Here is a 12,322-nt window from a genome sequence, read left to right as displayed (position 1 = left end):
AAGCCTTTGGGAGACATTCAAGACCCAAGCTTTGGCACTGCCCTATTCTGAAACCCAATTATCTGTCAAGGACAGGTAGAAGTTGGCAGCCTGGAAGGGTTGCACAAGCCCATGACTGCCTGCGAGCTAGAGCCAGCAGCTGCTGACTGATGCGCATGCTGAACACACACCACAGCATGCTGAGTGAGGCTCTAATTTTGGAAGTCCCTACACGCACTGCCCTGCTGGCCACTCACCTGCATGCCGAATGGAGCAACTCCCCTCTGCAGAGGAAGTCCGGGCTCTGCTCCTGAGCACTAGGGCATCTTCCAGGAGCTCAATCTTCTTGCTGAACTGCACTTCTAAAATGGGAATGACCTCTGGCATCTTGGCAGATATCAGCCGATAAGCCACGTCTGGCTTCCCAATGAACCGCTGGCGTATGCTGACCTCATAAGGAGAGTGAACCTTGATATCATCCACATCTTCCCTCTCAAACCTGTGCAGGAGCAATGAACTGGAATCATGGATTTCCAAACCAGAAACCAGGACAGTGAGCTTTCCTGGCTTGGAATAAGACTCTGTTCTCTGAGAAACAACAGCAGGGACTCTGATCACTACCCCTTCCTTTCCAAAGGGCTCACAAGAGGCTACAGAGACACCTTCCTTGGTCTTGGCTTCTGACGGTGTCTTCCAAAGTTTAGAGCTAAAAGGCCACCAGGAAGGAGACTCCAGTTCTGTCAGCAACCTAAAAGAGCAAAGAAAACATGGAAATTAGAGACAGTCAGTTTTGAGGTGTAAGGCCTTTTTTTTTTTCTTCAGAAGACTGCTTTGATCTTTGTAGAGCATGTTACCATTTTATAGTCCATCTTCCCCAACAAGCACTCATGAAGCAGAAAGAGCAAGGGGTGGGGACCTGAGGCTTGGGGTGGTAAGCACACCTGCCTAGAGGGGATCCAGCTAACCAAAGATACAGAAACATGTGCATATGACTCATGCTGCTCTTTCCACACTACGCCTTGACCTGGAGAGTTCTGACTCAGAAGCCATCCATGAATTCATGAACCCACCAAGCTCTCTAGAGCTGTCTGCTAAAGCTTTCTGAAGCGTGGAAAAGCCCTGTCGACACTGTCCAAGACAAATGGAGGCACATTTAGCTACCAACACTTTATTTATAGCCATGGCAACTGAGAACCTCAATTCTTAATTCAATTAATTAACTGTTTGTAGAGCTGGGGAATCAAATTCAGGGCTCTATGTCTAAGCCGCTTCCCAGCCTGATATAATTCAATTTCAGTATAGCTAGTGTCTACTAGACTGCAGAGCACTACTGCAATACCAAGAAATATATCCAATGTTTCAAATGGAGGCAGGGAGGAAAAAGCAACTGTCGGGGGCTGGAGAGATGGCTCAGCAGTTAAGAGCACTGGCTGCTCTTCCAGAGGTCCTTGGTTCAATTCCCAGCAACCACACGGTGGCTCACAACCATCTATAATAGGATCTGATGCCATCTTCTGGGGTGCAGGTATATATGCAGAGCACTCACGCATAAAATATAAATAAATAAAAAAAGTTTAAAGAAGTAACTATCAAAAAGAACAAGCAGCAAACATAAGGCAGAATTAGATGTGTTAAACTGAACCAGGACCAAGTGAAAAGACATTATCAGCTTGAAAGAAACAAGAGGCAGCTAAAGTTTGTTCACAAAAACACTGTAAAACAAGAAAGAATGGATTCACAGAAAACAAAGAATTGAAATGTACATATAATACACAGGATGGTAGCAGTAAACGGATGCTACCAGAGGCACTGTATGATAGAGAGGAAGACTTAATGTTAAACATCTATGTACCAAATAACATCACTTCAAAATTCATTAAGCAAAAAAGTTGACAAAACAGACAACCACAGCTGTAGACTTCGACAGTTACATTTCTTTCAATGGCTGACAGGACAAAATGACACAAAATTAGTAAGAATTGGAGTTTTGAACAGTATTGTGGCAGCTCAGCCTGACTGATACAGAATAACTCAGCATCTGATGAATGCAGGATGCTATCAACTGGACGCAGAACACTCATGCCAGGGAATGCAGCTAGATGCAAAGACACTATGTCCAAAAGACAAATACAAATCTGAAAATATTTGCAGATTAATGCACACTGAAGTACATGTACCACACATGCAAAAAGGAAATCAGAAAACATTTAAAGGGGATGGAGCAATGGCTCGGTGGTTAGGAGCACTTGCTGCTCTTGCAGAGGACCTAGGTTCCTTTCCCAGAACACACGTGGTGGTTTGTAAGTATCTGTAACTCCAGTTCCAGGGGACCCGACACCTTCTTCTGACCTCCAAGAGCACAAGTATGCATTGATATATACACAGACATAGATTCAGGCAAAACACTACATATAAAACAAATGTTCAAAAAAAAAAAAGAAGAAAATACTTAAAGTGAATAACAATGGAAATACAACACACATGAGAAGCAAACATGATCCCATCCAAGAAAAGTGAGTTTCCAATGTGTATATGTGTATATTAGAAAGGTTTACAATTGGATGGTAGTAGCACACACCTTCAATTCAAACACTTGGGAGGCAGAAGCAGGCAGATCTCTGAGCACCAGGCCAGCCTGATCTACAGAGTGAGTTCCAAGACAGCCATGGCTACACTGAGAAACACTGTCTCAAAAAACCCAAAAATAAATAAATAAGTAAGTAAATAAAGAAATAAAAGGTCTAAAATTAGTTATCTAAGTTTCTATTTTAAATTGGTTTAAAATGAAGAGTAAAACATACACAAAGAAAGCAGAAAAGTCAAAATGTAGAGATCAATGAAATTAGAAGCAGTTAAAAAAAAAAAAAAACAGGAAAAGAAAGAAACTGGTCTGGGGAGATAGCTTGCCACCAAGCCTAAAAATTTGGGTTTGATCCTTTGAACTTGCATGACAGAAGGAGAAAACTGACTCCAACTTTCCAAACAAATGCTATGGCACATACATGCCTGTATACTCACAGAGAAGATAAATAAAAATGAATGATCTGTGACTTTAATCCCAGCATTCTGAAGACAGAGGCAACTAGATTTCTGTGAGTTAGAAGCCAGCCTGGTCTACAGAGTGAGTTCCAGGTGAGCCAGGGCTACATAGTGAGACTATGTCTTGAGAGAGAGAGAGAGAGAGAGAGAGAGAGAGAGAGAGAGAGAGAGAGAGAGAATCAAAAGTGAGTTCCTTGATGTGACTTAAATACAAAATACAAATTACTAACAAAAAATGATCAAGGAAACTATAGAGAAAACATAAATTTCTGACACAGGACTGGGGATGGTGGAAAGTCTTATGGACATTATTCTCGGTGCCAATAAATCTAACAACTTATCTGAAATGTACAACACTGGACGGCCCAACCTCTGAAACCCAGGCAAGGGAAAAAACCTGAACAGCTTGAGAAAGAAACTAACCCTGTAACGATGACACCAGAGAGAAGAGCGTGGCCTGAGCGGCTTCACTGGTGAATTCCGCCAACCATGAGGGTCAGCCACTGTCGCCCACAGCCCTCCATCGCACAGGCCACCGGACTCACTGCCCCAATGCCACAAGACACATGAATCCCAACACAGTAAGATGCCTCTAAGGCAGCAAGTACACCTGAGGACATGAAAACTACTGGCCCACAAGGAAGAGGTCTTCATCCCAGGAAGACGAGGATGGCATAACGACTGGAAATGAACCAGTGGAACTCAGTTCACTGACAGTGAACCAGGAAAGCTGTAAGCTCATCAGAACAGCATCCAGCCTGAAGAATTCCATCACAGGAAGAAAACTTTCTCAGTCTGATACAGGTACCTACAAAAAACTTTAACAATATGACTTTTTTTCTTTTTTTTAGAATGAAAATCAAAAGCAAGAAGATTCCTGAATGCACCAAACTTTGCAGGCATTTCTCAAGTATGACTTTCAGAAATACATTTGGTCCTAATCCTGTTTCCTAGGAGTCTGGAAGCAAAGTGTATTCCATGTGCTGATAAACCCTCTGCTGGCTAGCAGCCCCTGGATAGCTCCCAGGTGGGGCTGGTCACTGAAAGATCAGGGCTGGGTCAGAGGGCGGGGACCCTCAACCTCATCTCAGCACCCACAAAAGGAAGAAGGGCTGAAGGTTGAGTGGATCACTGATGGCCAGTGGTTTCATTAATCACCCCATGTAATGAAGGTCTATAAAACCCCTAGAGACGAGTTCAGAGCTTCCCAGGAGCTGGATGTGTGGAGGTCCTGGGGGGCGGTGCCCAGGGAGGATATGGAAGCCCCACCCCTTCCACACACCTGACCTCTTATATCTCTTCACCTGTATCCTTGGTAATTGTTCTCATGGTAAACCAGTCAACACAAGTTCTGTGGGCTGCAAATCACGGGTCAAAGGAGCTAATGTACAGCCGTTTGGGGTGGCCCTCCCTCTGCGAGCCCTTCAGTTAGGCTGCTGGCTACTATGTTCTCCAACAGGAGTTCTAGAGGCTTCCTTTACTCTCTACCACCATAAAGGCTCTCTCAACACAGGCCAGGGACCCAGCACGAGGGCTCTGCTCACCCCTGAGCATGTCCACTCTACTTACGTATTATAGAACTGGAGGAATAACAAGGTGGGCTTGGGGACCTACTGAGTCAGGCAGGAGCTACAAACCTGTACAAGGCCCACTTCTTCAGATTTCCACAAGTGAAACCATGCAGCATTTGTCTTTTTGTGCCTTAGTTAATTGGCTATCACAACCTCCAGGTTCGTCTATATTGCTACAAATAGCTGGAGTTTATTCTTCATGACTGAATAACATGTCAGTGCATAGCTACACCATGTTTTCCTTACCCATGTGTGTGTGCGGGACACTGGCTGCCCTGACTAGATCATTCTCTACTCAGAGCCCATTATGCTGACCACCGTCACTGTGTCTTTGTGATTGTGCTCACCACAGCTCTCCATACAAACAGTTCGTTAGGTCTTGCTCTGGTCCCATCTATCCTTTCTATGTCTCATTTCCCCATCCTGGAAGGGGAATGCAAACTCCCTCAGGCTCCTACTGCTATTCTCCCGACAAGGGGATGGACCCTTTCTTGTCAGTTAAAACGCTCTCACGGGTTGCTCCTAGTTAGGTGTGGTCACAACACTTCCTCGCTGTCAACACTCTTGTCCCTCCACCCTCCTCCCACTGGATCTCCTCCCTCTTCCAGAAAGTCCAACTACTACTTTCATACCCCTCCCCCACCTGTCTTCTGTATACGAGAGAACATGCAGTATATTTCTTTCTGAGTCTGCTATTTACCACAGCACGTTGATCTCTAATCCCTCCATTTCTCTGTAAATGATACACAATGTCATCCTTCTTTAGTGCCAATAATATTCCACTGTGCGTGCGAGAGTGCGTGCGTGCGCGTGTGTGTGTGTGTGTGTGTGTGTGTGTGTGTGTGTGTGTGTGTGTGACATTTTCTTTATTTGTCCATCTATTGACAGACACTTGGGCTACCTCCTACTTTGGTTACTATAAACGATACCACAGTCAATAAGTGGTAAACAAAAAACAAAGACTACCAGATCATGTTTTTCCTTTATACACAAGTCCCTCCCTGTAAGTTCTGAGGCTGGAGGCCACTCTCGGTGAGGAGCATTCCAGGCACCATGGTGGACAAGGAACCAAACACGCTCAGACCACAGAGCACTGCTCTCAGACGTGGAAGGTGCCTCTGTCTAGCCTACCATGGAACAGGCTCTGTGATACTGAAAAACAGGCACACACTGAAAACACAAGAAGCCAACGGTTGGGGCCTCATACCAGGACATCTGCTCTAGCAGTCAAGGTCCAGAAGCTCTGGTTCTGCTGTGGTGCCCATGAGAGCTGGACCCGGGGCGTTGGCAGGAAGTGTGAGACGACAGTGCAGGAAATAGCAGGTGGGCATGTGGGAGGGGTGTGGCCTCTCCAACCTGAGCTGGGGATGGAGAGGGCTCTTTGGGGTGAGCTCTGTCAGGAATACTGAACAGACATCAGGGAAGAGTCAAGCACTGAGCCAGCGTCTACTGTGACCGGCCCTGTAACAGAAGGATTTCACTTCTCTCCGACCCATCTGCATGGAGAAGACAGGAGCTCAGATGTATCCAGTGTGTCCCAACAGGAACCAAAGCAAACAACAGGAACTCTAACTTGGCGGACTATGAAATACGCTGCACTATCCCGAGTTCCCAGAAAGTACAAATCCATGTGCACAGAGGCTATGACATGTCAACCAGAAGAGAAGACGTAATGAAAACCCATTCCTGGGACACATGGGAGTTTACTCTCCATGTCCATTTCATCACATTTCATCCTGAGGACCAACTAAGCCGAGGGCAGAGAGAACAGAACTCCAACTCTGAACAGTCTACAGACTCTGCTGCCTCTGCTCCTGTAACAAGCCTGACACACGACAACCTCCATGGCATGGTCTTACTCAAAGAATCTCTTGGGCTTGGTAAGAGGAGAGGATGTGTCTTCAGCCCAGTCATAAGCTCTCTCTGAGCACATCTCTAACCAGGCATGGACTATGGCAAAGGCCATCACACCTATGAAGCTCTGAGAGAGCCTGGACATTCCACCACACAGCGGCTCAGGAGCACTGCATGCTCTTTACATACACAGCCTTTGATCCACAGGGAACACATGTTCCCAGGCCCCGAGGAATAACAGAAACAAAGGATAGTATTAAACCCTATAGAAGCTGTGTTTCTAATATACATACTTACAACATAGTTATTTGCAGACCACACATACTATTACTACATATCATTTAAGTAAAATACTTCTGAACACAGCACTAAGACACCTAAAAATCTGATAACCAAAGTTGCTGCTGGTGACTAACATGGCCGTGAACAGTGCAGACAGGCCAGACAAAGGGCTGATCCATACCCTAGGAGGCATGGGCTATGTCTGAGCTCTCACCAGGCTACTCAGAGTGGCACTGATACTACAGGTGACCAAAGAGGTCCATTTTTTTGCCTACTCTTTTCAGGGGGACTCTGGAATAACCGAAACAAGAAAGCAGAACTACAGACAATAGGGTTATAACTGCAACTATCAGAAAGAGTACATTTCCAACCTAATTTTTGAAAAAGAAGTGTGGAAATTTAAAACAAGTTTGAACTTGGTGTGCTGAAAAAGAGCACTCTCAAAGATGGGCCTTAGGAAGACTGGCCAGGGAATGCTCTTCAAGGACTACAAGCTGAACACCACTTCCCTAAGGACAGGGGAAGACAGCTGAAAGAGTGTGGAGACTTTTCTATACACCAGTGGCAGGAGACGCTGAAAATCCAGGAATAAAGGTGGTACCAGCATCCTCTAACAGCTGGGATGGAATGAGGTCAGTGACAGAGCAGGCTGGCTTGGAGGAAGACACAGTGACCCTACACCCAACCTGGGCACTTGGGAGAAGACACTGTTTATCAGTGTCTAACGGAGCAGGGGCAGAATGGAGAGGAGAGCTGGATCCTCCATGCCAAGGCAAACAAGGCCTACAGGGCTCACACTGCAGGAGGGAGGCAGGGACGCAAGAAGAGGTTTTATTGAAAGTCTAGTCCTGGAAGTCCCCCTACACAGGGACCCTGGGACAAATGCTTCTAATTAAAGACAGAAAATAAAGAAATCCAGACAGAGAAAACTAGAAGAGATAGGTCAATATAAAAGGAAAAAAGGCAGCTGGGTGGTGATGCACATCTTTAGTCTTTAATCCCAGCACTCGGGAGGCAGAGGCAGGCGGATCTCTGTGAGTTCAAGGTCAGCCTGGTCTGTAGAGTGAGATCCAGGACAGCCAGGCTTGTTACACAGAGAAACCCTGTCTTCAAAAACCAAAACCAAAGGGTAACTGAAATGCTAAGCTAAAACAGACAGGAAGCAGTGCTGGAGTATGAGTCAAACATGTGCAGAGCAAAACCAATGCTTAGACGTTAAAATCTATCAGAAATAGGGCTGGAGAGATGGCTCAGAGGTTAAGAGCACTGACTGGTTCTTCCAGAGGTCCTGAGTTCAATTCCCAGCAACCACATGGTGACTCACAACCATCTGTAACGAGATCTGGTGCCCCCTTCTGTCCTGCAGTCATACATGCAGACAGAACACTGTATACATAATAAATAAATCTTAAAAAAAAAATCTAACAGAAATAAAAGAAAAACCCAAGAACTAGAAACCAGAATGGAAACAACTGGATAGCACAAGATGAAGAGAAAACAATACACCCAATGAAGGACAACTAAAAACAGGCGCTCCCAACGGCTCACATTTTTAAAGTGATGTGAAAAAGTTACCAAAGAAATAATACAAACAAAATAAAAAAAGCCCATTCTGAAGGACAAACTCAGTGACAGCATTTCAAAGTACATACAAAAAACAAACAAAAACCCCTATTGGTCCCCATGAAAGCAGATCACCACCAGGAGGGACATATCCTGCTCATGACCTGAGAACTGGGGGCATGACTAACCAGCACACAGGAACCACACACATTGACAGAGGAAGACACCTCCCTTGTGCAGCCCACCCCAACATGAACACTCAACTCCCTGCTCTCTGTAAACCAACAGGATCCAGGTGGCGACAGGCAGAGGCTCTCTGGGCCGAGTCCCCCAGAGTCCACACAGCAGGTGCACAGCCTTTGCTCTGAGTACTGGAACTGTCTTAACCACGAGATCGCTGAGAGGACTCCCTGCCTCCTCCGTAGAAGCGGAGCAGACTTGGGGGGTGCCCACCTGTCAGCCACATCTAGATCTGACTCCATCTTCTCCAGGCCCCTCATGACACTGTCTAGCTGCTCGCCCTGGTGATGAAGGACCTTTGATGTGTCTTCCATGCGTCTCTGGGAACTGGCCATCAGTCCCACCAGCTCCTGGCCCCTGGTCACGGGGGAGGCTGTGTTAGCAGCGGTGCCTGGCTGGGACAGGAGCTGCTCCCTCCAGAAGTGCTCGATGACGTTGAAGACCACATTGCGACTGGGCCGCAGTGAGCTGAACCAGTGCTTGGCCTGGCCCTTCTCCAGGACTGTGATGGCACTGAAGATAAAGAGAGAAGCCTCCTTCCTGATCTCAGTGATGCTGCAGAGAGGCAGGCCCACCAGGACCTCTTCAGTTCCGTCCGCACTGAACTTCAGTGAATGAGGCGTCAAGGTCAGTTTCCCAGGAACCCATTGCTTCTCAAGGTTCAGGTAATAGGAGCAGGGCCAGGAGTGGACACGCACATCACTGCTCATCTGTCCCTAGGTAGCTGGACCCCACGGAGGCTGTCGTGTCTGTCTCTGAGGGAAAAGAAACAAAATGGGCGGGTGAGGCTGAAATACATCAACTTCCTTTAGATTACAGAGAGCAGGAGGTTGGCCAGGAGAGAAGGACAGTCTCAAGGGAGGGCTGGGCCTCTGCCCAGCAAGTAAAGGGTAGAGAGGGCTGAGATCAGAACCAAGAACTGTGCTTGTCCCACACTCCTTACAGGAAACCCTCCACTCCTGGGCCCACCAGGCAAGCCATGAGGGGATCAAGCATTATAGACAAGGCCCCAGATCCTTCCCATGCATACAACCTTGTGGCTGTCATGTCCCTATCACTGTCTATCTGTACAAGGTCCTCCTGGGGATCCTCTTTCAATGCTCTGTGTATGTATCCCACTGCTTACAGAAAAGTCTTATAGACACACGTCCCCCTCCTGGACAGCCATCTCACAGTTACCTATGGAGTCACATGTATATGGATGCATTTATATACAGACAGTGTTGTGTGGCCAGACGCAGTGACGCACGCTAGCTTCATTTTCTTCTACTTCTACCCACCCCCCAGTAATGAGGCTCACACCCAGCTGCATCCAGGAAGTGGTCTACCGCTGAGCTACAGCCCCAGCCCTTGTTTTGAAATAGGGTCTCACGTGTAGCTCAGACAAGCTTTGAACTTGCTATGTAGCCCAGGGTGGCCTCAAGTTCCCTGTGCCCTACTTGGCCAGTACTATAAGTACTGGCATGTGCTATCACACCTGGTACTGTTTGCATTTCATATTTATAACTATATTCATCAGGGCAGTCATAAGTCATGGATGATAGGTTTGAATTAACACTTATAGAATATGTTGCCCAATCCTCTTTGTTCAGATACCAAATTAGTCAAGACAAGAGGCTCCCACACTGCAGTCTACGGTACTGACTGGGTAAGCGGACTTTCCCACCTCTCCCTGCCCATGTTTCTCTGTGTCTGTGTCTCTATCTCTCTGTCTCTCTCAATTACCGTCTTTGTGTGATGTGACTTTACTTCTTAGGAACTATCTTAGCATGATCCCTCAAATCCTGAACCCAGCTGTAGGCCACAGGGATACTGCCACCAGTCACCAGGTCTGTAAGGCCCTGGCATGCAAGTGACAGGATGGGCAGTAAGCGTACAAAAGGTAGCACCAGCAAGGCCCAGCTCCTGTGATGTGGTGTCCATGGGGATCTCATTCATTCTCTCCCTGAGCCACCCTCTGCACAGCCAGTCCTGGAGATAATCACTGTCCTAAAGCACTCAGGTGGGACCAGCCCCACACAGGCAGAGCCTGTGTCAAAATGAGGCCCGTGAGCAGACTGCAGCCCTGTGATGGAGTCCCCCAAGGGTGAGGTCTCCCTGAGTCGTCTGGGCTGCTACTTCGTCTTCAGTCACAAATTTTACACAGCGTCAGGTGGAAGTCCTGAGGTGTGAGGACATTGACGTTGAAGGCTAAATGCTCCTAAAGTTTGTCAGGAGTCTGTGAATTCGGCGTTGTCAGTGGAGGGTCCAGGAAACCTAAGAGGCTCTGGCCCGCCAACCCCCTCTACTCCTGCAGCCCAGGGCCACCAGCTCCCCTGAGCAGACCTGGGTCTACACAAACCACCAGGTCAGGAACTAAGGTGAGAGCTAAATCCCTCAGGCTGTCCACACAGGAGGGGAGGCAGAGGTGGGTCTACCAGAGCACAGAGGAAGACTGCACTTGGGGAAAGTGGCTGAGGAGAAAGCGCCAGTGTGCAGGGAATGACGAGAAGAGGGCACAGCAGAGCAGGAAGGAGCCCAGCGACAGGAACAGGCCGTCCTGTGGACTACTCCAGCCCCTCTCGGGGAACTGGGAAGAACCAGAGCCAGCAGCAGACCTACAGGCCTAACTGTAGGAGCCCATGCACTCAAGGGTTTCAAATTAAGTATGGCGCTCTCGGTGACTGCTCTGCTCCAACGAATGACCGACCTCACATTGACCCTCCCAGCCCTCAGAACCCAAGCTGCCCCAAAAGTCACTGACACAGGTCAATCTGCTCTAGGGAGCCAGTAGCTACCAAAAGCACCAAGCCTGTGTGTGTCTCCCAGGCAGAGCACAGACTTCTTGGTATACTGTGGCTCCAACGCCACAACCATGGCCTTGCCTGCATTCACCTCTCCCATATATTATATGTTTGAGATTCCCAGCTACCGACACCAAAGTGCCACCATCACCTGTGGTTACTAGTGATCACCCATGCTGCCCAGTGGGACCTGGGGAAGATACCATCAATGTCATGAACGCCAAGACCATACCTACCTGGGTTATCACCTCTACTTGCCCCACAGGACCTAACGACAGCACCCTCCACACTCTGTAACATCAGAACTTCAACTGCCACCATCATAAGCCCCAGAGTCACCCACGTATGCAGGGCATAAGGAAACACACATTTGGAATCTACGTCCACTGCAAATGTGCGCACCTACCCTCACATACTGCTGCAGACTGGACTATGCAGGTCTACACAGCAGTGGTGGTACTGACGACACCTAGAGAAACCAGAGGCCACCCGTCCATCTTCACCCATAAGCAAAGCCCAAACACCAGCACCCTCGATCCTATCTAAATAAAAGTCTTTTCCCTATGAAAGCTACTCCACAAAACTGGAAATGGCAACTATTATGCCAGATGTGAAGACATCAACGAAGACATTTTAAAACTGAGGATACATGACACCTCTAAAGGACACAGTAATTCTCTAGAAATAGAGCTCAATTCAAAGGAAATCCATAGGTTGCCTGAAAAACAATTCCACATAAAATCCTAAGGAAAATCACTGAAATGCAAGGAAATACAGACAGACAGCAAAATGAGGAAACAATTCATTATACAAATAAGAACTGTGACAAAGAACTAGAATACACACACACATACACACACAATCAACAAGTGAAATAAAATAAATAGCTTCTATAATATAGTAGGATAAGCAGAATTTCTGAACTGAGCACAGTCTTTTGAAATAACCCATCAGACAATTTTTTTACAAAATAAAACAGAAGGGTCTAGAGAGACGGCTCAGCGGCTAAGA

General features: G+C 47.2%; 1 protein-coding gene across 3 annotated transcripts in view; it reads right to left on the bottom strand.

The window, feature by feature from the left end:
* Positions 1–12,322, bottom strand: part of Snap47 (synaptosome associated protein 47) — a 79,636-nt gene that overhangs the window by 25,158 nt on the left and 42,156 nt on the right. For all 3 annotated transcript variants that reach the window (XM_052757398.1, XM_052757396.1, XM_052757397.1), the window contains 2 exons: positions 8,742–9,283; positions 237–727 (listed from right to left, as the gene is read on the bottom strand). In XM_052757398.1, the coding sequence (XP_052613358.1) occupies positions 237–727; positions 8,742–9,238 (988 nt within the window). In that variant the 5' untranslated portion in view covers positions 9,239–9,283. The remainder of the gene's footprint in view (positions 1–236; positions 728–8,741; positions 9,284–12,322) is intronic.

This window comes from Peromyscus californicus, unplaced genomic scaffold, assembly GCF_007827085.1.
Source record: "Peromyscus californicus insignis strain IS unplaced genomic scaffold, ASM782708v3 Scaffold_3__1_contigs__length_106647218, whole genome shotgun sequence".
Lineage (NCBI taxonomy): Eukaryota > Metazoa > Chordata > Mammalia > Rodentia > Cricetidae > Peromyscus > Peromyscus californicus.
Note: the sequence above shows the minus strand (reverse complement) of the source record. Positions and strands in the feature narration are given on the sequence as shown.